Source organism: Genypterus blacodes, unplaced genomic scaffold (genome assembly GCF_046128005.1).
Source record: "Genypterus blacodes isolate CSIRO-AG114 ecotype Tasmania unplaced genomic scaffold, CSIRO-AGI_Gbla_v1 ptg000517l_1, whole genome shotgun sequence".
Classification (NCBI taxonomy): Eukaryota; Metazoa; Chordata; class Actinopteri; order Ophidiiformes; family Ophidiidae; genus Genypterus; species Genypterus blacodes.
This window is the reverse complement of record NW_027467272.1, coordinates 45001-71631: the sequence shown is the minus strand read 5'-3', so window position 1 is coordinate 71631 and position 26631 is coordinate 45001. Positions and strand designations below refer to the sequence as shown.

The window sequence follows — 26631 nt, the reverse complement described above, 5'->3', positions numbered from 1 at the left end:
CAGACTCCCAGCTGAACGTTTAGACCATGTTGGTGTTTCAGCAGAGTAAAGAGGCGAGGCTCATCAAAGGTGCGTTTATGTTCCGGTTGTCTCCGTACGTCTCCACACACACACTGCAGCTCTCCTGATCAAAGCCCTGTATTACATGAGCTGCTGACTGTCAGAATGAGCTCAGTAGAACAGGAAGTATCAGTGGAATCAGGGGTTCAAGTCCTTCTGTTGTAGAGGAACATGAGGAGCATCAAGAAGCTCTGATGAAGTTCAGACCTCCATCATCTCAAAGTGTGTGAGTGCATCATCTTCTCACTGTGCCAAGCTTCTAAACACACACACACACACACACACACACACTTGGTTAATCTGAACATTCACATTCACTTACACATTACACATTCTCTCTCTCTCTCTCTCTCTCTCTCTCTCTCTCTCTCTTCTCTCTCTCTCTCTCTCTCTCTCTCTCTCTCTCTCTCTCTCTCTCTCTCTCTCTCTCTCTTCTCTCTCGGCTCTCGGCGCAGACAGACACGGACATCAGAGCAGGTGAGTGCGGCTCTCGTGTCGCTTCTCCGCCGCTTTCCCCTCCTGATGATCGGCTGGATTATCTGATCGACGACGTGCAGCTGATCAGCTGATTAGCCAGGATTCGCTGGTGTTGATGATCGATTATCATCACATCATCATTTGGGAATCAAATATCTAATTGTAACTTCGGCGCGGTGCCATTGATTGATTGACTGATTGGATGATTGGCTGGTGGAAAGTTGAGCTGCTCCGTGTTGCTGCTGCTGCTGCTGCTGCTGCTTGAACCAAATCAATCAGCGGGATTGTTGTTTTCGCAGCCTGGGTGTTGCCAGGAAGCTTTTCTATCAATGATCTGACCTGATCTGCTCCCGAACCGAAGGTAAATCTGAGGCTGTGTGTGTCTGTGTGTGTGTGTGTTTGTGTGTGTGTGTGCGTGCGTTTGCGTGTGCGTGTGAGGATCAACCAGATGTTCTCAGACCAAAATAGGTTGTTGTTGGAAAATGTTCACAGCTGTAAGGATCAATTATCTACAGAATATCTTGACTAAAAGAGACAAACATTGTTGAATATTTGATGGTCTGCTCTGATTAGATCATGATCAATGCTCTGGTGCAGCTTTAAGCAGAAGAGGCTCTCGTCTTCTGTTCTTCATCATCCAGTCACGTTTGCTTCTTAGGTTAGTCTGGAGGAGGTCAACCAGGTGTTTCTGTAAGCTGGGGCGTTGGTTGGGTTAGGGTTGGACGTCTCCTCTCCTCTCCCCTCCTCTCTTCTCCCCTACTCTCCTTTCCTCTCCTCTCCTCTCCTCTCCTCTCCCCTCCTCTCTTCTCCCCCCCTCTCCTTTCCTCTCCTCTCCTCTCCTCTCCTCTCCTCTCTGCTGGGGTTCATGGATCCAAACACAATCCAAGTGTGAAGTCAGAGTGTGAAGGCAGCGAGCTCCACAGACCGCACGCCTCCATCTCAGCCTCTGGGAGACACAGCGGGGGGGCGGGCTGAACTTGGACGGAATCTGGCAACCAATCAGAGCTGAGACCTGCTGTGTGTTTGATGAGCTGTAGCTGCAACAAGCAAGCAAACAGGAAGCTGCAGTTCTAGTTGCTGCACACAGTTTGTTGTGATCCCCTGCCTCACATGTGGACCCTAAGACATCTCCACTCTTTGTCCCTATGTCCTCTTACTCTTCCTCATCAGTTCTGGCGTGGTGCTGTTACTTTGTGTCTAGCAGAGCTGTACCTTCTTCTTCTCTGGTTCCTTCCTCTGCATACTGAGCGTGATGCTGGACGGGTGTGTCTATGATCAAGGTTTGGATGTGTGTTTGTGCCTCTGTGGTGTTAGGGTTAGGGTTAGTCAAACTGATCAGACGTGGAGATGAGGGCAGGAACATTGATCCTCTCGTCTTCTTGTGTGTGAGCTGCTTCTGGTTCTGGTGCTGGTTCTGGTTTGGTCCATGTTCTTAACAGGATCACAGCTTAAAGGTCAGCGGGGCGTTTCTGTTGCTGTGTGTGAGTCTGTTTCCATGTGAGTCTACATGATGAGCAGTAATTGGAGGCGCTGTGAGCCGGGGGTGTTAGACATCTCATTAGAATGTGAGCCGGCCTGCAGACGCACCTATTCTCCCTCTAAGAGGACTCGTAACCCTGACTGATTAAACTATGATTGCTTGCCAAGTGGTTCAATAAACCACGGCTATAATGAGGCGGAGAGCTCAGAGTCTCCAGAGTCTCCAGTGTGTCGGCAAGGACGTGATGGATGAGAACACCCTTCACCTGAACGGAGACGGACGGATCAGAGACTGAAGGACGACGTGTCTAACAGAGCCGTCTGTTTGTTTGATCATCTGCATTTATATTGAAAGAGGACAAAGAGTTTATTAGATATAACTCATTATGCTGAGAGGCAAAGAACGGCTGACGGGCCGCTGTCAATCAGTCGGAACGATGGAATGAAAATACTCAGCATGTAGGAAAGGAGAAGAAGAAGAAGGAGAAGGAGAAGGAGAAGAAGAAGAAGAAGAAGAAGAAGAAGAAGAAGAAGAAGAAGAAGAAGAAGAAGAAGAAGAAGAAGAAGAAGAAGAAGAAGAAGAAGAAGAAGAAGAAGAAGAAGAAGAAGAAGAAGAACACTGTTCAACTGTGAATCTTTCTGAAGTTTGGCTCAGATAAACAAAGAAACCAAACGACGTGGTCGAGCGTCTGTGACCTCGTCTGACCTGTGACCTGGACCTGAGGACAGATGTGACTTGATTCCATGGCTGTAATATAAATAAGTGAGTGAAGAAGACGATGACAGCATGACTCACCTGCCTGCTGGGCGTCGCTCTGTGATGAGGGAGCGTGTCGTTCTCACAGAGCAGCGGGTCAAACAGGTCAACAGCTGGAGTTCACATCTGGAGAAGAGCATCCTAGAGGTGCTGGTCTGCTCTGGGAGTTTCAGCCTGGATTGCTCCTGTAGCTCTATGTTTACATCAACGTCTAACGACCTTTGACCCTCAAACACGAAGCGGGCGAGCACCAGTTTGGCCACGGATCTCATTTTGTTGTCTTTCACTGTTTTTGGACCTGATAGTGCTGATCACGTTTACACTCAGTGTGCACAGTGAGAGTAGAAGTGACCTAGAGTAGAGCATCCACCATGTCACCATGACAACATCCATGTTTCTGTTTGTGCTGAAATACGACTCAATGTTGGCGTCTTGTCTCGATGTGGAAGACTGAACATCCGTCTCTCTCTCTCTCTCTCTCTCTCTCTCTCTCTCTCTCTGTCTCTCTCTCTCTCTCTCTCTCTCTCTCTCTCTCTCTGTCTCTCTGTCTCTCTCTCTCTCTCTCTCTCTCTCTCTCTCTCCCTCCCCCCCTCCTGTCGTTGGGCTCTTAATGATCTGGCCCGGCGTGTTAGCGATGAAGGTTCTGATGAAGATGAAGGCCTCTGTGTTAATAACTTGCTGCACGATTTAGCCGCCACATCTGATGGCTGCGTCGTTAATCGTGTCGCTGCCCGTTCATGCGACCGGGAGGCCGCCGGCCCTCAATCATCACGCCGTCATGGCAACGACAGCCATATTAAAGTGCTGAGATGAACCTGAGGAACACGTCGGGTCTGAGAGAGAGACAGGTCAGGCCATCAGCATCGACCAATGAGAGAAGAGAACAGAGCCCAAACATCGACATCAGGAACACAGGAACACTTTCATGTTTTCTCTCAATATTACAATCTTACAGATCACAGATGAAATGATGACAGAATGAAATGATTGAAGTGACACTGTTGTGATCCATCTCCAGCCTTATTGATTAATGAATGAGAGCTTGACTGTGATTGGCTGCAGCCTCCCTTCCCTCTCTTCTACAGGACGACGGCTGCCTGTGGCGGCGGGGGCGGCGGCCTGCTTTCAGACGCTGATTGGCCGCCCGCAGACCGCAGACTTTCTTTAGATACAAGTGTGACTTTGTGTCTTTGAAGTAGCATCAGAGGAGGAGGAGGAGACGTGTGTAAGAGAGGAAGAGGCTGATGATGAGGATCGTGTTTGATCTCTGCCAGCTTCTCCTCTCTCTGCTGCGTGGGCTGCATAATATAGTGTGTGTGTGTGTGTGTGTGTGTGTGTGTGTGTGTGTGTGTGTGTGTGTGTGTGTGTGTGTGTGTGTGTGTGTGTGTGTGTGTGTGTGTGTGTGTGTGTGTGTGTGTGTGTGTGTGTGTGGCAGTGACATAATGTGTGTGAGAGAATTAGGTTGCTGCACCTTTTCTGCTTTGTTCTAAATGTGTTTCTCTGCTCAACCTAAATGTTCACATGATGAAGATGTGATGAAGATGAGCTCAGTAACAGCTGGACAGGATCATGATGCAGGGAAGCGGCCGATCAATACATCTATAAAGGGATCAAACACCTAAATGCAGCTTTGATCCCACTGAGGTCAGGTGACGCTGCATCGACGTGTTCAGGCGTGTAAATGTAGCGCAGACTCGCCTCACGCTGCCATGATGCAACACCTCCTGTTCACCAGGGGGACAGGGGGAGCCTGGTGAGTGTGTGTGTGTGTGTGTGTCTGTACATACAGTAATTGGAGTTGAACAAAGCTTGATTGAGGCTGAACACACTCGTTCACTCGTCCACTCATTAGGGGATGTGTGTGTCCAGATCAAAGCTTCTGTGTGTGTGTGTGTGTGTGTGTGTGTGTGTGTGTGTGTGTGTGTGTGTGTGTGTGTGTGTGTGTGTGTGTGTGTGTGTGTGTGTGTGTGTGTGTGTGTGTGTGTGTGTGTGTGTGTGTGTCTCACCGTGGTGGCAGCATCACCGTAGCAACGGACAGTAAAGTAGTGAGTTTGCATGTGGAGTGTGAATAAGTGATGAAGACGCTGTAAACAGAGAGGCGTCCGTGTGTTTGAGCGTGTGAACATCTGTGTAAGGAGCATGATGCAGGAGAACACGCCGACACGCTGTGATGCGTCCGTGCGTCAGTGTTTAGCTCGCCTGTGCTCGACCCGCACACCGGCTGTTCACTCTCAAGTCGGTCTCCTCTTCCTCTCACAGGAGTCTTCGCCCAAGCAATCTATGGAAAATGCCAAACTCAACCCGCCGTGATTGCAGCAATCAAACACGTCGCACTCACACACTCACACACCCACACACACTCAGGAGCCATGTGTGTGTGTGGACCTATCTTCATCATGCTGCTGGGCTGATGGGATAAATGTCAGACATGCAGACGGACAGTGAGGCGTGTTGAACAGCTGGACGTCACATGATGCAGCTGCACTTCCTGTCTGCGTGAGGCTGAGCTGCTCGTCCCTCAACGATACACACAGCTTTTATTTATCTGCTCTGCTTGATGCCCGCCTGAGCTCTACACCTCCCTCTGTCTCTCTCTCTCTCTCTGTCTGTCTCTGTCTCTCTCTCTGTCTCTCTCTCTCTCTCTGTCTGTCTCTGTCTCTCTCTCTCTCTCTCTCTCTCTCTCTCTCTCTGTCTCTCACTCTCTCTCTCTGTCTCTCTCTCTCTCTGTCTCTCTCTCTGTCTCTGTCTCTGTCTCTGTCTCTCTCTCTCTCACTCTCTCTGTCTCTCTGTCTGTCTGTCTGTCTGTTTGTGTTTCTCTCTCTCTCTCTCTCTCTCTCTCTCTTTCTCTCTCTCTCTTTCTCTCCCTCTCTCTCCCTCCCCCTCTCTGTCATCACTCTCATCTCTGTGTTTGCTGTCATTCCAGGGAAGCTTGGGGGCGGAGCCTGTCCTCTGGGACGTCGTCTGTGAAGGAGAAACGGCTCAGCGTCTATATTTGAACATTTCCCTCGTCTGCTGCAATTTACTCTCTGCGTTCCTCCGAACAGATCCGTCAGATCTGTTTCCTGGTCTCCATCGGGCCCTTGGCCTCCTCCTGACCCGCCTGTAAGCTCTCCTCTCTGGAGGAGGAGAAACAGCGCTCACCGCTCTACCTGCCATGTCCAACAACAGCAGCCCGCCGGCCGCCTGGGAGGCCTCCGATTGGCCGGACACCAGCCAGTGCCCGCCCTCAGTGGGCGGGGCCACCTTCTTGATCGTGGCCTACAGCACTGTCATAGCCATTGGGTTGCTGGGCAACGCGGGCCTGGTGTTCATCATCGCTCGCCAGCAGGAGCTGCGCAACGTCACCAACATCCTGATCGCCAACCTGTCGTGCTCAGACATCCTGATGTGCGTTGTGTGTCTGCCCGTCACCGTCATCTACACACTGATGGACCGCTGGGTGCTGGGAGAGGCTCTGTGCAAGGTGAGCCTGACCTCTGACCTCCGACCTGCTGCAGCCATGGTTTGACCTCCTTAATGGTTGATAGTTGATTCATGGTGGTGAAGTGAAGATCCTGCAGCTGGTCACATGGAGAGACCAGCAGGAAGTACTCAGACTCACACGCCATCAGCTTTTTATTACTTATTATTATGATCAGCTTTGACTCTTTTATTTACCTGTAAAAGACCTTAAAGTACCTGAGACATGCCCTGTGGGACTCTGTGTCCTCTCCTGTCCCCTCCTGTCCCCCTCCTGTCCCCCTCCTGCCCCCTCCTGTCCCCCTCCTGTCCCCCTCCTGTTCCCCTCCTGTCCCCTCCTGTCCCCCTCCTGTCCCCCTCCTGTCCCCTCCTGTCCCCCTCCTGTCCCCTCCTGTCCCCTCCTGTCCCCCTCCTGTCCCCCTCCTGTCCCCTCCTGGTCCCCTCCTGTCCCCCTCCTGTCCCCCTCCTGTCCCCTCCTGTCCCCCTCCTGTCCCCTCCTGGTCCCCTCCTGGTCCCCTCCTGTCCCCTCCTGTCCCCCTCCTGTCCCCTCCTGTCCCCTCCTGTCCCCCTCCTGTCCCCCTCCTGTCCCCCTCCTGTCCCCCTCCTGTCCCCTCCTGGTCCCCTTCCTGTCCCCCTCCTGTCCCCTCCTGTCCCCTCCTGTCCCCCTCCTGTCCCCCTCCTGTCCTCTCCTGTCCCCTTCCTGTCCCCTTCCTGTCCCCCTCCTGTCCCCCTCCTGTCCCCTCCTGTCCCCCTCCTGTCCCCTCCTGTCCTCTACACACTCTCCTGTCTCTTCTCCAGGTGACTCCTTTTGTCCAGTGCATCTCAGTGACGGTCTCCATCTTCTCCTTGGTCCTGATCGCTCTGGAGCGTCACCAGCTGATCCTCCACCCCACCGGCTGGTCCCCTGCAGCCGGACACTCCTACCTGGCTGTGGGCCTCACCTGGCTGGTGGCCTGCTTCATCTCTCTGCCCTTCCTCTCCTTCAACATCCTCACTGACGCCCCCTTCCAGAACATCAGCCTGCCCGCCAACCCCTTCAGGTGTGTGTGTGTGTGTGTGTATGTGTGTGCTCCTCCTCCTCCTCCTCCTCCTCAGGCTTCAGGCTCTCTCTCTCTCTGTGTGTGTGTGTGTGCTCCTCCTCCTCCTCCTCCTCCTCCTCCTCCTCAGGCTTCAGGCTCTCTCTCTCTCTCTGTGTGTGTGTGTGCTCCTCCTCCTCCTCCTCCTCCTCCTCCTCCTCAGGCTTCAGGCTCTCTCTCTCTCTGTGTGTGTGTGTGTGTTGTGTGTAGGGACCATCTGATCTGCATGGAGCTGTGGCCCTCAGATAAGCACCGTCTGGCCTACACCACCTCTCTGCTGCTCTTCCAGTACTGCCTGCCTCTGCTGCTGGTGCTGCTCTGCTACCTCAGGATCTTCTTACGCCTGAGACGACGCAGGTCTCTTCTTCTTTATTCTTTCTTAGCGGTTGAATGCAGAGTGAATGTGGAGCAGGAACATCTCGGGGCGTTTCCACAGCAACGTGGTTTGGCCGGCCTCAGTCGGCCCGGCCGTCCTGCTAGGTGTTCTCGGTCCAGCTCCATCAGAAACCTGGAGCGGCTGGACCGACCACAGGCTGATCAGCTGAGGCTCAATCAAAGCTAAACTGAGTTAGTTTGACGTTAGAAGCTTCTCAGGTTTGCTCCATCTAATGTCAAACTAACTTTACTTTCTTTTAAAAACTTGAATCCAATCCTGCTTCAGCCCAAAGTAGCCTCAGTGTGTGTGTGTGTGTGTGTGTGTGTGTGTGAGCGGCCTGCTGGTGTTCCTTAGCGTTGCTGTGCGTCCTGCGGCTCAGCGCTCTGTGATGTGGCGTCATGCTGTGTGTGCAGGGACATGCTGGAGCGCAGCAGGAGGACGAGAGGCGCTCAGAGGATTAACGTCATGTTGGCTGCCATCGTGGCAGCCTTCGCTCTGTGCTGGCTGCCGCTCAACGTCTTCAACACGCTGTTTGACTGGCACCACCAGGCCCTGCCCGCCTGCCAGCACGACGCCGTCTTCTCCGCCTGCCACCTGACGGCCATGGCGTCCACGTGCATCAACCCCGTGGTCTACGGCTTCCTCAACAGCAACTTCCAGAGGGAGCTGAAGGCCACGCTGCAGCGCTGCCACTGTGGGAACAGAGCGGTGGAAAACTACGAGAGCTTCCCTCTGTCCACCGTGGGGAGCGAGGGCCTGACCAAAGCCACCTCGCTCAACAGGATGGGCTCCGTCTGCATCCCCTCGCCCAGACCCGAGGTCGGCATGGCCATCCCGGCCAAAACGATTCCCTCCGACACCTAAGAGGGCGGCGACCGACGCGTGTTTACGTCTGAAGAACACTGAAGGCTGACAGAGGGAAGCAGCTGAGGGTTCAGGGACGGGCGGAGCTTCTGACGCCTGGAGCAGAAATCCAGATGTTATGAAGTGACAGTGAGAAGGGAAGAAGAAGAAGAAGAAGAAGAGCCGCTTCACGTGGCAACACATGGAGAATGTACAGGGAGGAAGATGTTCTCTCAGTGTGTTTACACTCGGACTTCCATTCTGCTCCATCAAGGCAGGAGAGCAGCTGTTCTGTAACCGTGGTGATTAGATTGAAGTCTCAGCAGCGGAGGAAGGTTGTGTGATTGTGACTGGATGTACTGAAGCATGTTTATGTCTGATCAGAGGACTCTCCTGATCACAGTGGAGATCAATAAGCATCTCTATTTACCTCCTAACCTCTTTTCTTCTTCTCTCATCCTTGATGAGTTTGCAGGCGTTTTGCAGTTCAGCACAATTCAAACATCACAGTTTGTTCTCTCTTAGTTCTTTGGTAGATGATCTTTGTTCTCGTTGGTCAGCATGACGGCTTTTAACTTCAATGTGTTGATTTTAAAGACAACTTACATCTAAAACCAGTCTGGACTGGATTCAGCTTTAAAATGGGACATTTTCACTAAACAACTGTAACCTTGACGATTGTGGCGTTGTTCATATGAATGTAGAACAGAAACGAATAGGAAAGCCTGAAGATGGCTGCTGAACGCCCCGTGAGGGCCGATCGTCCTGTGACTCCTCATGTCCCCACAATGAGCTCCTCTGGACATCGTGTGTGTGTGTGTGTGTGTGTGTGTGTGTGTGTGTGTGTGTGTGTGTGTGTGTGTGTGTGTGTGTGTGTGTGTGTGTGTGTGTGTGTGTGTGTGTGTGTGTGTGTGTGTGTGTGTGTGTGTGTGTGTGTGTGTGTGTGTGTGTGTGTGTGTGTGTGTGTGTGTGTAGCAGTGGAGCTGTCGTTCCCTCGCAGCCTTACTCTCCCACTGGAGGGAACCTTAGTAGGAATGTTCCCTAAAAGACAAATACAGGCTCAGCTCGGTCTGTAGCAAAGCTCTGTCTGATCCAAAGTGAGATGATGAAGGTTAAAGGTCACATGGGCAGGTTTCCATCGACCCCTCAGCGTTCAGGCCTGCAGACACAAACCATAAGAATGTAAAAGCTCACAGAATCAAAATATGTTCCCTTATCTGTCAATCCACCCGGGACTCAAACACACAGACAGGAAGTTTGAAGTCAAAGCCGTCGTTGTCATGGCAGCTAGAGACGCTCTATGTGGAGGGGAGGAGGGTAAATGTGGCCCAAGCTGAGGCCTGTGTGCTGCAGTGTGTACGTACTGTCTGTGTGATCTGGTTTGTAGTTCATTCCTCCCCCAAGGCTGAACAAGTCCAGGACACATGGACTTCTGATTTCATTTTTAAAAATGGCCGACAATTCTGAGAAAATGATATTTTTGCAAAGCACTTTGTACAAACGTCTTTGATTTGTCTCTGAGTTTGGTGTAATGAAGAAAATCATTAAAAATGTATCAAACACTTTCCAAGTGAAAGGTTTCCTCTGTGGTTTGGTCACAAATGCCTTCAGAACCTTTTGAGTCCAAAAGTGACCTGCAAGCAAAGTGGTGAAGGTGTGTGTGTGTGTGTACTGATGTGAACATCCTTTCTGTGTGTGTGTGTGTGTGTGTGTGTGTGTGTGTATGTATACATCCTGTTTGTGCAGTGTTCCCTCTTTATGGGACACCGCTGTCTCAGAGGTTCATTCGCAGTGGTCCTGGTCCTGGTCCTGGTCTTGGGTGCTTGTGTAAATAAAGGAGTTGCTGGATGTGTAGCATAATCTTGCAGCGTGTGGCCCCAGAAAGATGTGACATTATCTCTGTGTGCAATCAGTGGACAAGGACACTTTAACCGTCGACACTTAATTTGCAATTTTCCCGGTGCTGCTGAATGTCTAATCAGATGAGAGCTGCACACAGTAACTCCAGTCCTGTGATTACATGCTGAGGCCTGTAATCGTGCTTTAAAGGCCTCATCTCAATGTGTCAACACACTGAAATATGCATGCACACACTCAGCCAATCAGAGGCGAGCTGCTTGACTCTCATCGCTCTACATGAGGTGAATGAGACGGCACAAGAAGTGTTTGGGAACAGCAGAGCCACTCAAATGACATAAAACACCTCGAGCTGCTGAACCTCCATCAAACAGAGCTGCAGCCCAACAGTCTCCCTCCTCTCCATGTCAGACCCACCCAGACCTGATCACCCTGGCCCCCCTGTGAGCCAGTGTCCTTTTCATTTGCCCGCCTGATGCGAAACGTAAACAAACCTCAGGCGAACAAACTGCATGAACGTCCCAAAGTGTCCCAGGCACAGAGGGGGGACTGTGTGTGTGTGCACGCTTGCCTGTGTGTGTGTGTGTGTGCACGTGTGTGTATTGTGTGTGCACTTGCCTGTGTGTGTGTGTGTGTGTGTGTGTGTGTGTGTGTGTGTGTGTGTGTGTGTGCTGGCTCAGTTGGCAGACTCGTGGGCCCAGGCTGCGGCTCTGATTGAATCCCGGCCTGCAGCTTCCTGCTCTGTTCTCACTCAGATGAATCACCTGTCGTCTTGACGACTCCTCTCTTGTAGTCCAGCCGACATCGTTCAAAGTGTCATTATGACGTCATGTAGTGGTATTTGGCTGTTAATCACAGATATGTGAGTGTGTAATGATCGACTGTGGCCTGGTGAAGGTTTAATAAAATAACAAACCTGAAGAACTCGACCCGGTCCAGCCAGGGTGGCATCGCCATGACAACCAAACCTGCATCTCCCTCTGTCAATTAATGAGATCGACTGCGTAAATGTAAATGTGTGTGTGTGTGTGTGTCTGTGCATGAGTGGTATCCAAAGATCAGGTTTTGCCCCCAGCTGTTGGGAGTCCCAGGGGCTGCTGGTGCACGGGAGCGGAGCATCAGCTGATCCTCTGCATACATTAGCATGACTTTGATTTATTAAAAGAAGCCAGACGCTGTGCAGAGACGTCAGGATGCAATCACGTAATCAGACTCAGCCTCCACTCGTGCTGCGGGAGGAGGACGCACGCAGAGGCCACGCTCCTCATCCTCCTCTTCATCCTCCTCCTCATCTTCCTCATCCTCCTCCTCATCTTCCTCCTCCTCATCTTCCTCACCCAATTCCGTCTCCCTCTGTGGACAAATTGCAACCCCCGTTTCCTTGGTAACCTGTGATGTTTGACACAGTGGCTATTTGTGAAACAGTCAGAATGAAGACGCAACATGGAACACCTGCTGCAGGGGTGTGTGTGTGTGTGTGTGTGTGTGTGTCTAACATTTAGACTCTGAGTTATGAGAAGCTCTCATTCTAAGGAGGTTTGTTATGATGTCATAATAATCAAAGCTAAACTGAGTGTTTGATCCTTTCAGAGGTCAAACAGGAGAAAGTTTGTTTTGTTTTGTATGAATATATTTGAATTATGCAGGAAGTAAGAAAAACAAAGATTATTGCAGGAGTATTTATGTGGAATATTCTGGCTGTGAGACTTCTTCTTCTTCCTCCCCCTCCTCCTCCTCTTCCTCTGAGGTCACGTCAGCTGACCTGATGTTTCTCCTGTGAATGAGTTTTTTAATATGAAGCTTCGCGCTAGAGCAGTGTGAGCGTATTTATCCATCACCATGGCAACAGAGCCCATACACTCCAGATACACTCAGGTCCTCCTCCTCCTCCTCTTCCTCTGCTCTTACTGCAGATGAAGAGTGACACAGAGTCTGGTGCTTCTGCCGAGTGACTGTTGAGCATGGCCTCTTTGTTTCCCAGGAGAAGAAGCTGCAGCACTCCGTCCATGTCGACCTGTTTCCTCTGAAACCTGTTGCCCCTGGTTACCGTTTCCTCTGTGATGCTGGTGTGATTTATCTGATGACTGGTTTATAATTCATGGGGCTAAAGTCAGAGTGAGGAGAGGATCGAGCTTCTGTGTGAACACACACACACACTAACACCTCAGTGTTTAGATGGAATGATAATCAGGATGTTTACAGTGGCAGTGTTCATGTCTGAGACCATGTTACCATAGCGACAGCATCCACAGCAGGACGTGGCTTCTGGTCCACTTATTGTCTCTGGACTCTTTACTTTTTTTAAATCAGAATGTGAAGGATTGACAGAGTTGGGCTCCACCGCGCTGTCAGGCTGCCCTCTGGTGGTGAGCAGGCGGTACTGCAGGTCAGTGAGGGGAGGAGTCAGCAGCCGTTCACTTCTTTATTATACTGAATTTACCAAAAGTAAAAGCAAACACTGGATCAACAGTATCGTACATGTTTAGTCTGTTAGGGTTCTTGTGGATGTTGTTTTGTACATAAGGCCTGAAGACGCCCCAGAGCACCAGGACGCCACTCCTCCGCTCCCACTGAGGGGCAACGCAGCTCATAGGACCCAGACTTTAGCGCCGACATGGAGGGGAAACGGTCCAACACAACAAGACGGCCACCACCACCACAGGGGCCTCAGGGGGATCAGGGGGGGTCAGGGGGATCAGGGGCCTGAGGGGGGTCAGGGGGATCAGGGGGATCAGGGGCCTCTGGCTTCACTGACATGCAACCAAGTAAAGCAACAAGCTGTAATCGATGTGTGGAGACTCGGCCTCTTTAATCCAATCAGCTGACGGTTACACCACAACCATAAATATGAGGGTGTGCATGTTAAAGCCCCCCCCCCCCCCCCACACGCCCTTTGACCCCAGCGGCTGGTAAAGCAGCATGAAGGTCACATCTGTGTGAGAGTGACACCGCGGTGACATCACTCAGGATCTCAGCGAGTCAGAACATGGAGGAGCAGTAGAAGAGTACATGAGAGCTGAGGTTAAAGGTCACGCCCCCCCGTTATGTAAGAAAGCTTCTCGTGATGTTTTAAATACTCACATGATTTTATTCGAAACATGGACGTCAATTTCCCGAAAACCTTGAAATTTTAGTCAAATCGCCATAGCAACGACTGAGATCGTCGGTGAGGACAGACAACATATGAGGTCACTTCAGATCAGTCAGGTTACATCATCATACACTTCCCACTTTAGACCTCTGAACCTAAACTGGGTCAGAAACAAACAAATAAAGAATCCATCTCTTAGTTTGGAATGGAGGCAAAGGAAACGCTCAGGTGAGATCTTCTTCTTCTTCTTCCTCTTCTTCTTCCTCTTCATGTTCAGGCTCTGAAGCGTGCCGGGTTACAGAGCGGGGAGTCCACAGCGCTGAACGCCGCCCTCTGGTGGTCTTATGTAGGCGCGGCGCCAGTGCTGAAGCCAGAGAAGAGAGGAGAGGAGACGAGTGGAGTGGAGAGGAGACGCCCCGCAGCTTCGGCCTGTTGGGGGACGAAGACTCTTTGGACTCGTGATCATCTCAGGCACGAACGCCGTCCTGAAGACGCCAGACGCCACAGGAGCGTGCAGTGTGTGTTTATATTCAGACTGGACCGGAGGGGCGGGAGCTTTATTGAGTCAAACAGGGCGATAGTGAGGAGGACAGAGGACAGAGGACAGAGGACACGAGGCTGCTGGAGGCCTCAGACCGCTCAGTAGTGTTTACCCATGTGATGAAGAGGTGTAGATCAGTGGGCCAGGGACAGGGGCGTGGCCGGGGTGTGGCCTGGGGCGGCCATCAACACCAGAAGGTAACAGGAAGAAAGAGCTAAGGAGAACACACACACGCACACACACACACACACACCTGAGTGAGTGAGTGTGTGTGTGTGAGGGGGGTGCAGACGTATCCAGAGATGATGGTGCAGTAGCGAGAGTATGGCGTCTCCACAGCATGAGGGGGGGGGAGGGGCTGAGGGCAGTTCTGGGGGCTTTGGGGGCGGGGCCTAGAAGGTCTTCCTGTGGATGGCACGAGCTCTGTCTTCTTCATATTCCCTCTTTGACACCCACATCTTCTTAAAGGTGTCCAGAGACGCCAGGATGGAGCCGCTGAGGAGGAGCAGAGACAGGAAACACACACGTCACACAGCTGAGACGCCAGGGAGGAAGAGGAGAGGAAGAGGAGAGGTAGAGAGGGGAGGAAGAGGAGGAAGAGGAGAGGAATCTTACCCGATCCATGTGGAGTAGAGCCTCTCCTGAGGAGCAGAGATCTGAGGAGGAACAAGCAGGAGTCAAACATCTGCAGACACAAACATCTGTTCTCCTCTGAGGCGTCTGAACAAACTCACCTTGATCTTCACGTCTTTGGGTGCCAGCTTCTTCACCTCCGTCAGTAGTCTCTCCCCGAAGTCTGGAACAGAGAGAGAGACGTGTTGATTGGTGGATTCACACAGGGGGCGTGGCCTGAGACCCTCTCACACACACACACTCACTTTTCATCAGCGTGGAGCCGCCACACAGAACTATGTTGGAGTACAAGGTGCGCCGGAGGTCCAGGTCAGACTTCTGGATGGAGTAGGCCAGGACCTCATGGATGCCGGAGCTTTCGTCTCCGATTAGGTCGGGCCGGAACAGAAGCTCTGGAGCTCGGAACCTGGCCGGTCCAATCTGGAAAAGAGTCACAGTTTGGAGTCAGGATGGAGAGGAACCTTCAGAGGAACCTTCAGAAGAAGCTTCAGAGGAACCTTCAGAAGAAGCTTCAGAGGAACCTTCAGAGGAAGCTTCAGAGGAACCTTCAGAGGAACCTTCAGAAGAAGCTTCAGAGGAACCTTCAGAGGAAGCTTCAGAGGAACCTTCAGAAGAAGCTCAGCTTACTTACATTTAATGTGCTTCCATCAGGGAGGACGTACTGGGCCTTCTCTGTCTCTAAAGTCTCGTCCTTCTGGGGGTTGAGGGACAGGTAGCAGTGTCTCTGGGGACGTAAACAAACAAACAGAGCCATGAGGCTTCTGGGTCAGAGCTGGATCAGGGTCCTGGTCTGGGGGCGGAGCGGGGCCTCACCTCTTTGACGGTGCGGACCACCTCAAACTCAGCCGAGGTGTTGAAGTTGTATCCTTCCTTGCGCAGCAGCAGGCGCAGATATCTGGAGATGTCCCGCCCCGCGATGTCCACACGCATGATGGAGTGAGGGATGGCAAAGCCCTCGTAGATCGGAACCACGTGGGTCACGCCGTCGCCCGAGTCCAGAACCACGCCGGTGGTGCGGCCTGTGGCGTACCTGAGGGGGGGGGGGGACATGTCAGGCTGTGGCTCATCAGAGAGAGAGAGAGAGAGAGAGAGAGAGAGAGAGAGAGAGAGAGAGAGAGAGAGAGAGAGAGAGAGAGAGAGAGAGAGAGAGAGAGAGAGAGAGAGAGAGAGAGAGAGAGAGAGAGAGAGAGAGAGAGAGAGAGAGAGAGAGAGAGAGAGAGAGAGAGAGAGAGAGAGAGAGAGGCTTACAGGCTGAGGACGGCCTGCATGGAGATGAAGAGCGCAGGAACGTTGAAGGTCTCAAAGAACACCTCAGCAGCCTTCTCTCTGTTCTTGGTGGGGTTGAGTGGCGCCTCAGTCAGCAGCACCGGGTGCTACAGGGAACAGACACACGGTGAGGAAGGAGCACAGGTGCATGCTGGGAGCACAGGTTCATGCTGGGACCTCAGATCCTGGCTCACCTCCTCAGAGAAGGTCTGCAGCTGCTCCTTGGAGTAGACGTACTGCCAGATCCTCTCCATGTCGTTCCAGTCAGTCACGATGCCGTGCTCCATGGGGTAACGGACAGAGAGCAGGCCCCGGTGCTCCTGGGGAACGAGGGACCAGGGGAGAGCAAGGTGCCGTCACTCAACCACCAGGGAATGACACATGCTGGACTGTGTGTGTGTGTGTGTGTGTGTGTGTGTGTGTGTGTGTGTGTGTGTGTGTGTGTGTGTGTGTGTGTGTGTGTGTGTGTGTGTGTTACCTCAGCCTTAGGCCCGATGAACAGGTCTCCCTCCAGGGCTCCAGCCATCACCCGTACATGCTTGGGACGCCCCACACTGCAGCACACAACAAACACACACACCAGTCAGGCTCAACACAAACAGAGGTCAGGACCCATGATGTGGATACAGCTGCTGCATCATCATCATCTTCATCATCATCAGCTGGCTGTGATGAAATGAGAGGAGCGATCACATCCCAGTGAGGAGACGAACCTGAGCTGACAGAGAGAACACGCCAGCACCTGTGTGTGTGTGTGTGTGTGTGTGTGTGTGTGTGTGTGTGTGTGTGTCTGTGTCTGTGTGTGTCTGTGTGTGTTTGTGTGTGTGAGCTACTTACTAGTTTGGGAAACAGTATTTGGGGATCTGGTCACCTGCAAAACCAGCTTTGATGACCCCTGACCCCTGCAGAAAGACAGAGACAAACCCTTCAGTTGACAGTGTGTGTGTGTGTGTGTGTGTGTGTGTGTGTGTGTGTGTGTGTGTGTGTGTGGTTGGTCATAAGACTCAGCCGGGGGCAGCAGTCACCAGCTTCATGTCTTCATGTCTTCCTCAGATTCTTTGCCAGGCTCAGCTTCAGTATCAATCCGCTGTTAGTGACTCATATTGATCACTGATTGGTTAAGGACCAAGTATGAGGAGAGAACGGAAGTGTAAAGGATAACTGTATAAACTCTAATCTTTGTGCTAGGGATGATTCAGCTTCTCTTAGCAGTAGTTGTCATAACAACATCTATAAAGAGATAAGAACTGAAGATCAGCGAACATTACGAGCTTATAAAGCTGAGACCTGAAACCGAACATCGGAACCGACAGAGAGTGTGTGTGCGTGCGTGTGCGCGTGCGTGTGTGTGTGTGTGTCTGGACGCTGCATGACGGCTAACAGCCCCACAGCCCCGCGCAGCTACGAGCCGGTCCGTCCTCTCCGTCTCTTTAGCTCATGTTTCGGTTACATTCAGATGGCCGACATGTTGTTACTGCTGGCGCGGTGCTGACTTCAGCCTATAGATTCTTTACATTTCACCGGATGTGTCTACATTAGCATCAACACAATGCCTAAGCTAGCAGCTAGCCGCTAGCCGCGGCCTCGGCTTGGGTGTGGATGATGACATCATCATACTTACGTTATCAATCACCACGGGCTGGTTCGCTAAAATGTCATAGGACTCCATGACGGTTTGCTCCTGGTGGTCGTTAATTCAGCTCGGTGCGTGTGTTCCTCTCCGTTCGGCCCGTAGATCTGGATGAAGCGGCCCCGTCACTGCTCTGCACTCTGCCGTCTCGACGCCGCCGCTCCTCGGTGCTGTGGGCGGGGCCCTCGCCGCTACCACAACATCCTCATCGCCGCAGCGTCCCTCCGGCTGACGGGGCAGCTAGCCAATCACAGAGCCGAGACGGAGGCGCGTGCTCTGACGGACAGGACGTTCGGCCAATCACCGAGCAGGGAAGAGGAAGCCGCGCGTCGCTGTGCTGCTGTCAAATATCCTCGTTTTGTGCTTTGGGGAACAGTTGAATGTTGTTTTCTCACATTATATATTCAGTCACAGCAACCAGCAGCAGATCACGTTAATTTATATGAAGAATGATATGGGAATAAACAGGAAACGGCCAAGAGACCGGACGGCAGTGGAAATTAACCCTTTATACTCCACAATAGAAACGTCATCTTTCATCGTATCATTGTTGCAGTTTGACGCTTGCGTAGTGCATTTTCAATTTCTGCTACTTAGAGAAAGAATACTGTCACGTTATTAACACTACATATGCATCTTGTATTGTTTATGTGTTGCTGTGATTTAAGATAAAAATTGCTGTAACAAATCATTTCCTATCTACGTATCTATTGAACAATCGAATTATCTATAACAACAGGAAAACATATTTAATTATTATTTAATCATTTAATTCAATTATGTCGATCATTTGTCAAAATCCGATGACACTTGATGCAACAGGAAGCAGCTTCACCACCGACCAATCAGAAAGCGGCTTGAGTGAAACGGGGCGGATTTACCGGAAACTGCTGTGGCTGTCAACAACAGAGAACCGAAGTAAGTAGCACGAGCGCTGAAACTAACGAAGGAAGCTCGTCGTGTGTACGTGCAGGTGCGTGATAATGTCATGATAATGTCGTGATAATGTAACAATGTCCCCTCAGCTGTCAACCGACTGCGCTGTTTGTGTTGTTTGCTGTAAGTCAGCGCTGCTGTCTGTCTGTAGCTAGCTAGCTAAAGCTCAGGTATGTCCTATCCTGAGGTGTTAGCACGCGCGAGCTGCTAGCAGGTCAAGTTTACCACAGACAACAACACCACCACCACCAACAACAACAACAACAACATGTCACTTATGAATCAGTTTGGCATTACGTCAGAAGAGAGACGTGCTGTTTGTCTGTTAGTTGCTCTTTTGCCTTGAGTTATTGCGCAAGCACTGGGACGAGAGGTTTCATTTTCAGACTGAGTTTGATGTTTGGGATTAAATGAAAGTTAGGATCAAACTTTATTAGCCTTTATTTGATTTAGAATAGAACCTGCTGATTATATTCTCAAGATATATCAGCAATATCTTAAGGTCCTATACAAATAAAGATTTTTATTATTCTTTCATGTTTGTTTGTTTCATGTCAACATTTTTTGCGTTATAGTAATTATGTCTCACTTTGTTGTTTTTGTGTGGCCATAAGTTAATGAGTAAGTGTGTGTGTGTCTGTGTCTGTGTCTGTCTCAGGCTTGTCCCATGAGAGCAGCTGAGGCAGCAGAGCCGTGTGACTGTCATGGCCTCTGCACCGGAGCAGCCTGAGAAGTAAGATCATGATATCATCACACACACAGGGCTCTACTGTAAAGCTAAAGAACTTTGATCAGTCAGTGATAATGTGTGTGTGTGTGTGGGTGTGTCACCCAGACACTGCTGGGTGTGTTTTGCCACTGAGAGAGAGGACCAGGGTGCAGAGTGGGTGAGCCCCTGCAGGTGTAAAGGCTGCACCAAATGGATCCACCAGGCGTGTCTGCAGCGGTGGCTCGATGAGAAGCAGAAAGGAAACAGCGGCGGAGCCGTCAGCTGTCCACAGTGCGGCACCGAATACCAGATCATCTTTCCAAAGATGGGCAAGTGAAAGCAAACACAGGAAAGATTACAGCCAAGTTCATACGCTAACACCGTACACGCTGATTGAGCACCACTTGGGGCCGACCACACTGAGCTGCACACACGCACAAGTCCACCATAACTTTGTTGTCCGTCTAACTTCTTCTTCAGGTCCGCTGGTCTACTTCCTCCAGCAGGTGGACCGGGTTCTGTCACGGGCGAGTCCCTTTGCAGCCGTGGGCGTGGTGGTCGGTACGGTGTACTGGTCAGCTGTCACGTACGGAGCCGTGACCGTCATGCAGGTGTGCGGGGCTGATGGGTTAAAGAGTAATGAGCCGTGTTCTGAGCTGCGGGGGTTTTAACTTCTGCCCGTGGCTCTGCAGGTCGTAGGTCATAAGAAGGGTCTGTATGTGATGGAGCGAGCCGACCCCCTGTTCCTCTTGATGGGCCTGCCCACCATTCCTGTGGTGTTGGTCCTGGGCAAGATGATCCGCTGGGAAGACTACATCGTGAGAGTGTGGCAGAGATACTCCTACAAACGGCCCCCAGGTTAACACAGACACACACACGTTGTTTGCTCTGGCCGCCCCCAGATGGACTCCTAACCCCTAACCATGCACCCTCTCTCAGACGATAGCCGCTATCTGCCTCGTATCCCAGCTGAGGGTCCCAGTGCAGGAGACCACCTGTCTGTGTCCAGGACTCTGTGTGGAGCCCTCATCTTACCCACCATCGCTAACCTGGTGGGAAGGCTCCTCTTCAGACGGGTCTCCTCTAACCTGCAGCAAACCGTCCTGGTAAATGTGCTAAACTAATCTGCTCTCCACACTCTGCATCCTGCTAGGTGCGTTTGATTGACCCGCCTCTCTCCTCTTCCTGTGCAGGGCGGCATAGCGTTTGTGGTGATCAAAGGTATGTTTAAAGTCTACTTCAAACAGCAGCAGTACATCATTCAGGCCAACCGGCACATCCTCAACTACCCTGAGAGAGACGGACAGAGCGAGACGGGAGAGGAGGACACGGAGGACAGCGGCAATGAATAATTCATCCCAAACTCCAGGCAGGGATGAGAACGCGGTGTAGAACATTTCCCCAGAATCAGAACATAAAGCAGGAATAGAAGCTGTGGTGAGTGACGGCGTGAAGAGGACAAAGGCTAAGCAATAACATCATCACGGGGCCAACCAGCATCTGATCCATCGGCCCTGTCTGAGCGCAGCATGTGGAGGAATAAGCCAGCGATGCCCTGTTGCACAAAGGGGGGGTGGGTGGGGTAAAGTTAGACATAAAGATGTAAATGTGGACGGGATCGACCACATGCGTAAGCTCATTGAATTATGTCCAACCACTGCAGTGTGGCTTTAATGTCCATAAGATCAAAGAGCCGGCGGTCTCACAGGCTTATATCTTTATTGTTTTTCAGTTATCTGGAAGAAAACGAATGTCTGGGCGTTCCTAGTTGTATTGCACTGAGCGAGCAGTGAAGATTTGAGGGTTTGATTCACTTGTTGCACTTACTTTTGTGGCTTGTTGCTACGTTTTAACGCAGAGGGGCTCAATCTTTGGTTCTGGCCCCCATGTGATCCCTTCATTAGCAGATACACAGCGACTGTGATGTAATGTCTCAAATAGATCAAATGATTATCATTATTATTATTATTATATCATCTTAATTTGAGCTCTCTCTGGAACATCAAATACAGAATGTTTGTCACACTGGACACGTGGATGTGCATCGCTGTGAAGAGAAGAAGAAAGCACATCCTGTTTATTTAGTTTTTGGAGCTGTGTCCTCTTCTTCTGCTGAGATTGACAGGCACAGGTTCCTTTGTGTCAGTGAAGCTCTGATTGTATGTCGGGGTGGATGAATGATCGGTGTAATAAAGCTCTTTGTAAAACAAACGTCTCTTCATAATTGTTTAAAGGAATAATGGACGTAAGACAAAAGTTAGAGGGTGTGACTGTTTACATGTGTATGTGCAGGTTAAAGTGTCGCTGCTACAGCATTACGTCATATATTACGTCATGCAGTCAAGTGACAGATACACTGAAGAACACCGACAGATATAGAAAAAGTAGAAATTTGTAATGCATTTGAATTGAGTTCTTTTTAACATGACGAACATGTAAACGATCATGTTTGCGTGTGTTTCGTTCCCTGGTGGACTCGTGTGTGGTTTAAATCATATATGTTTGCTTGTCCATTTAACGATTTAAAACCTAGACTGCATGGTGATGGGCTACATGCCACGCCCACTCTACTCAGCGATTGGCTATTGGGTATTTTGTCTAAGCAGCTGATAGGTAGGTGTGTTTTGTCGAAGCCGCTGATTGGCTGCTTCCGCTGTGACGCTCCAGAGTTGTAGCGGGCTCAAACAGGAAGCAGCAGATTTGTTTTGCTAAATCGCGTTTTAAAATGTCTCGAGTATAAACACACTCTGGGCGGTTTGTTGTGAATGCCGCCATGAGGAGAGTCACTCTGTTTGTGAACGGGACGGCTTCAAATGGAAAGGTGCGCTGCCACACACACACACGGGGACCCGAGGGGCTAATGTAGCTGCTAACGTTAGCCTCGGTGCTGCGTCATGTATGTGCTGCGGCTTCATGTATGTGCTGCGGTGACGTCATGTATGCCCTCTCAGGTGGTGGCTGTTTACGGCTCGATGGACGACCTGCTGTCGGTTGCCAGTTCGAAGCTGCGAATCAGAGCCTCTAGTGTTTACAACGGGAACGGCGGCCTGATCGACGACATGGCGCTGATCCGGTGAGACAGCGACGTGTTTACATGGTTACATGTTTACATTGTTACATGTTATAGCAACATGGAGCACATATGAGCACAAGTTCACTCCTTTATTTGTCAAACTGACGTGTATTTTTTTCTTTTTAAATTGATGTGTTATTTTTCTGTTTTTCCATTTTTTTTGTGTCGTTATTTATTTGACTTTTCTATGATCTTATTTTCTGTTATGTCTTTGCTTTGATTCAGCTTTTTATCTTTTAATAGTAATACTTGTTTTCTTCCTTCTGTCGTTCCTCTGATATTGTGTAAAGTAATCAGGATCCTGTGTGTGTGTGTGTGTGTGTGTGTGTGTGTGTGTGTGTGGTTGTGTGTGTGTGTGTGTGCAGAGACGATGATGTGTTGTACATATCAGATGGAGATCCATTAGAAGGTAAGAACATGAAGTACACTGAAGTTACTGTGCTGCAGTGTGAACAGAAACGCCAAACACACTGATATTAGCTCCAGGTCAAAGTGTTTGTGTGTGTGTGTGTGTGTGTGTGTGTGTGTGTGTTCTTGTGCAGAGCCCCAGGGGGCGCTCAGGGGCTCAGACGGAGGTCAGGCTAACACCGACTGGCTCACACTCAATGTGGGCGGCCGCTGCTTCACCACCACCAGGTAGATATGGCAGAGGAGTCACCTGACCTCACATGGACCCTGACTAAGCTGTGTGTGTGTGTGTGTGTGTGTGTGTGTGTGTGTGTGTGTGTGTGTGTGTGTGTGTGTGTGTGTGTGTGTGTGTGTGTGTGTGTGTGTCCTCAGGAGCACCCTGGTCAGTAAGCAGCCTGAGAGCATGCTGGCCCACATGTTCAGAGAAAAAGGTGATGTCACCAACCAAGCCTTCTGTACCTTCACTTTACACTCACGCACATGTTTAAGTTCTGTGGTGGCATTTTGTTTCCCTGTGTGTGTGTGTACGTGTGTGTGTGTGTGTACGTGTGTGTGTGTGTGTGTACGTGTGTGTGTGTGTGTGTGTAGACGTCTGGGGGAACAAGCAGGACTCTCAGGGGGCCTACCTGATAGATCGCAGCCCAGACTACTTTGAGCCCATTCTGAACTACCTGAGACACGGACAGCTCATCATCAACGACGGCATCAACCCACTCGGTACCTGAGCCTGTGTCCCTCACCTCTGTGTCCCTGTGTCCCTCACCTCTGTGTCTCTGTGTCCCTGTGTCCCTCACCTCTGTGTCCCTCACCTCTGTGTCCCTCACCTCTGTGTCCCTCACCTCTGTGTCCCTGTGTCCCTCACCTCTGTGTCTCTGTGTCCCTCACCTCTGTGTCCCTGTGTCCCTCACCTCTGTGTCTCTGTGTCCCTCACCTCTGTGTCTCTGTGTCCCTCACCTCTGTGTCTCTGTGTCCCTCACCTCTGTGTCCCTCACCTCTGTGTCCCTCACCTCTGTGTCCCTGTGTCCCTCACCTCTGTGTCCCTGTGTCCCTCACCTCTGTGTCTCTGTGTCCCTCACCTCTGTGTCCCTGTGTCCCTCACCTCTGTGTCTCTGTGTCCCTCACCTCTGTGTCTCTGTGTCCCTCACCTCTGTGTCTCTGTGTCCCTCACCTCTGTGTCCCTCACCTCTGTGTCCCTGTGTCCCTCACCTCTGTGTCCCTGTGTCCCTCACCTCTGTGTCCCTCACCTCTGTGTCCCTCACCTCTGTGTCTCTGTGTCCCTCACCTCTGTGTGACAGACAGGTGAGAGTTGTGTTATTTCTCCCTGTAGGTGTGCTGGAGGAGGCTCGCTTTTTTGGTATTGAACAGCTGGCTGATCAGCTGGAGACCCTGATAAAGGTGTGTGTGTGTCTTTGTGTGTGTGTCTCTCTTTCTTTGTGTATGTGTGTGTATCGTTGTGTTCCACCTGCTGCCTCTGGTCTCTCCTGCAGTCGTCTCAGCCCCCTGACGATCACTCACCTCTGACCCGGAAGGAGTTCATCAGATTCCTGTTAGCAACAACCACCAAGTCAGAGCTGCGCTGTCAGGTACACACACACACACACACACACACACACACACACACACTCCTCCTGTGTGATGGATCCTGAAGCATGTGTTGGTTTACCTGTCAGGGCCTGAACTTCACCGGGGCGGATCTGTCTCGTCTGGATCTGCGCTACATCAACTTCAAGATGGCCAACCTGAGGGGCGCCAACCTGACCCACGCCAACCTCAGCGGGGCCAATCTGGAGCGGGCTGACCTGTCCATGGTCTGTCTGGATGTGAGTCCTGTTCAGTCCTGCAGGCCTCGTTGGACCTGCAGTGTGTGTGTGTGTGTGTGTGTGTGTGTGTGTGTGTGTGTGACTGTACGGCGTCACGGCGGAGGGGGTCAGAGGAGCTTAGCGTGTGTGTGTGTGTGTGTGTGTTTCAGGGGGCCAACCTGCAGGGCGTGAAGATGCTGTGCACCAACGCTGAAGGAGCGTCTCTGAGGGGCTGCAACTTTGAAGACCCCGCTGGGATCAAAGCCAACCTGGAGGGTGAAGCGTCCCGTCTCTCTTTATGTTTACGCCCGGCCCGCGGGTTGGGAGCGCTGTGTGAACGTTTGTGCCCGCATTCCCAGGAGCCAATCTGAAGGGCGTGGACATGGAGGGGAGCCAGATGACGGGCATCAACCTGAGGGTGGCCACGCTGAAGAACGCCAAGCTGAAGAACTGTAACCTGAGGGGCGCCACGCTGGCCGGGACCGACCTAGAGGTGAGCGCCGGAGCTTTGCCGCCGCCGCCGCTTCCTGTCCCGCTCATTCTGGATCCGCTTTGTGTTGCAGAACTGTGACTTGTCGGGATGTGACCTGCAGGAGGCGAACCTGAGGGGCTCCAATGTGAAGGGGGCCATCTTTGAGGAGATGCTGACGCCCCTGCACATGTCTCAGAGCGTGCGCTGACCCCGCCCCCTCCTCACTGAGCCAATCAGCATCACCAAAGCTGCGTGTGGCGCCGAGCCGATCGCAGGTTAGACTTCACAACGTAGATCGTCGCCTTGGTTTGGTATTGACGATTTTTGCTCCCATGACGATGGCAGTCTGTTTGTTTACACCTACGTCAAATAAGTCTGTTTGGATTCAAGTGGAATGAACATCGTTACAATGACATCATCATGAGTGGAGTGAGTAACACACTGACTCACTCGGGCGTTTACATGTTTCCCTCAATCACTCTACCAAAGTCCAAAGAAACTCCTGGACCTGGACCTGGACCTGGACTTGGATCTGGATCTGGACCTGGACCTGGATCAGGTTTAGGGTTTCTGGTGTGTCCATCTGTCGGCTCTCCTCCTGCTCTTTAAGGCTCATGATCAAAGTAAACCTGCCGACAATCAAACAGACAAACCAGTGTGTGTGAGTGAACACGTGTGGAGGGTCCCCCAGCCCCCCGGCCTCACCTACATGAGAGAGGGAGGGTCTGTACTGTCCTTCACTCAGCATGAACCTCCCCCTGGCTCCTGTATCAAACACACACTCCTTCTCCTCACTGTGGCACGCTGACAGGACGTCGCTCCTCTGAGTCACAGTAAGGATCAGTGAGTGTGAAGACGTTTGGTGTGCTGTGACTCCTTCACCTCCATGAGGACCTGCAGGGTCTTCACTCACTGAGGCGTCCAGGGTCTGAAGGCTCCAGTCTGAAACACTGAGCTGTTACTTTGTCGTCATGGTGACGGATGTGTGTTTATACACGGGATGTCTCTTTTGGTTTGTGTTAACAGGAAGCAGAATTATCAAAATCTATATTTCATTCCATCTCAAAGTTCCATATAAATGTTCTTTATGTGACTTAAAGATCATGGGTGTTTATTTAAAGGGTTTCTACTATAAAACCACAGAGATGTTCAACTGGAAAGAGTCTTTGTTGTTTGTGCTGAGCTGCAGTCACACACACACACACATACGCACACACACACACACACACACACCTGCTGCAGTATTCAGAGCTCTTTGTTTACTTTAAACTCAGCCTGTAGTTTTTTTTCTGGATCGCTCAGTTTGTCATTTATCAAACCAAAGCAGTGAGGCTGTTACACCCTGAGGCTCCAGCAGGGGGCAGCGTTGCCCGTGAGCAGCTCAGACTTCACTGCACACCGCAGCAGCGTGCAGCAGCGTGAACACGTCGGTCTGTCTGCAAGCAGGAGGAGGAGGAGAAGAAGAAAACAGGGCTAATGACGTCATCCCTGTTACAGCTGCTGTTTACTATACAGCTTTGACTCCAGAGAGAAACAAATCAGTGCTTTAGCTCCGTTATGAGACTGGAGCCAAACCTTCACTGATTGGTTCCACATGATGTGGACGCTGCTGTGACCCTGATGAGGCTCAGGTCAGCTTCCTGCCTCTCTAAGAGACAAACCTGTGGAGGACGCAGGACTGAAAACCAT

The 26631-nt window shown here is 51.2% G+C and overlaps 4 protein-coding genes across 5 annotated transcripts; 3 read left to right on the top strand and 1 right to left on the bottom strand.

Annotated features, from left to right (window-relative positions):
* The first annotated feature begins 5927 nt into the window (after positions 1 to 5927).
* On the top strand, positions 5928 to 8548 carry npy8ar (neuropeptide Y receptor Y8a). Its single transcript, XM_076140134.1, has 4 exons — positions 5928 to 6236; positions 7031 to 7272; positions 7519 to 7665; positions 8098 to 8548. The coding sequence occupies exons 1-4, from the start codon at positions 5928 to 5930 to the stop codon at positions 8546 to 8548; spliced, it is 1149 nt and encodes a 382-aa protein (XP_075996249.1).
* A 4901-nt stretch (positions 8549 to 13449) lies between these two features.
* actr1b (actin related protein 1B) lies at positions 13450 to 17723 on the bottom strand. Its single transcript, XM_076140124.1, has 11 exons — positions 17537 to 17723; positions 16753 to 16817; positions 16394 to 16469; positions 16110 to 16235; positions 15898 to 16022; positions 15463 to 15679; positions 15281 to 15373; positions 14895 to 15069; positions 14751 to 14812; positions 14632 to 14672; positions 13450 to 14511 (listed from the first exon to the last, which is right to left on the bottom strand). The coding sequence occupies exons 1-11, from the start codon at positions 17582 to 17584 to the stop codon at positions 14409 to 14411; spliced, it is 1131 nt and encodes a 376-aa protein (XP_075996239.1). The 5' UTR covers positions 17585 to 17723; the 3' UTR covers positions 13450 to 14408.
* Positions 17724 to 18405: 682 nt separating this feature from the next.
* On the top strand, positions 18406 to 21401 carry marchf5l (membrane-associated ring finger (C3HC4) 5, like). Its single transcript, XM_076140135.1, has 7 exons — positions 18406 to 18518; positions 19140 to 19214; positions 19317 to 19519; positions 19671 to 19801; positions 19883 to 20048; positions 20130 to 20296; positions 20384 to 21401. Exons 2-7 carry the CDS (start codon positions 19186 to 19188, stop codon positions 20540 to 20542), a joined length of 855 nt encoding a protein of 284 aa, XP_075996250.1. The 5' UTR covers positions 18406 to 18518; positions 19140 to 19185; the 3' UTR covers positions 20543 to 21401.
* A 426-nt stretch (positions 21402 to 21827) lies between these two features.
* Positions 21828 to 26117, top strand: LOC142990359 (BTB/POZ domain-containing protein KCTD9-like). Of its 2 annotated transcripts, XR_012960780.1 has the most exons (13): positions 21828 to 22011; positions 22142 to 22263; positions 22629 to 22672; positions 22806 to 22899; positions 23044 to 23102; positions 23260 to 23388; positions 23999 to 24066; positions 24159 to 24254; positions 24342 to 24491; positions 24641 to 24746; positions 24830 to 24963; positions 25034 to 25217; positions 25432 to 26117. XR_012960780.1 is itself a non-coding variant. In XM_076140123.1 (12 exons), exons 1-12 carry the CDS (start codon positions 21964 to 21966, stop codon positions 25148 to 25150), a joined length of 1167 nt encoding a protein of 388 aa, XP_075996238.1. In that variant the 5' UTR covers positions 21828 to 21963; the 3' UTR covers positions 25151 to 26117. The 2 variants fall into 2 exon arrangements, 1 of the variants encoding a protein (XP_075996238.1); XM_076140123.1 differs by having other exon boundaries at positions 25034 to 26117.
* The last annotated feature ends 514 nt before the right edge of the window (positions 26118 to 26631 follow it).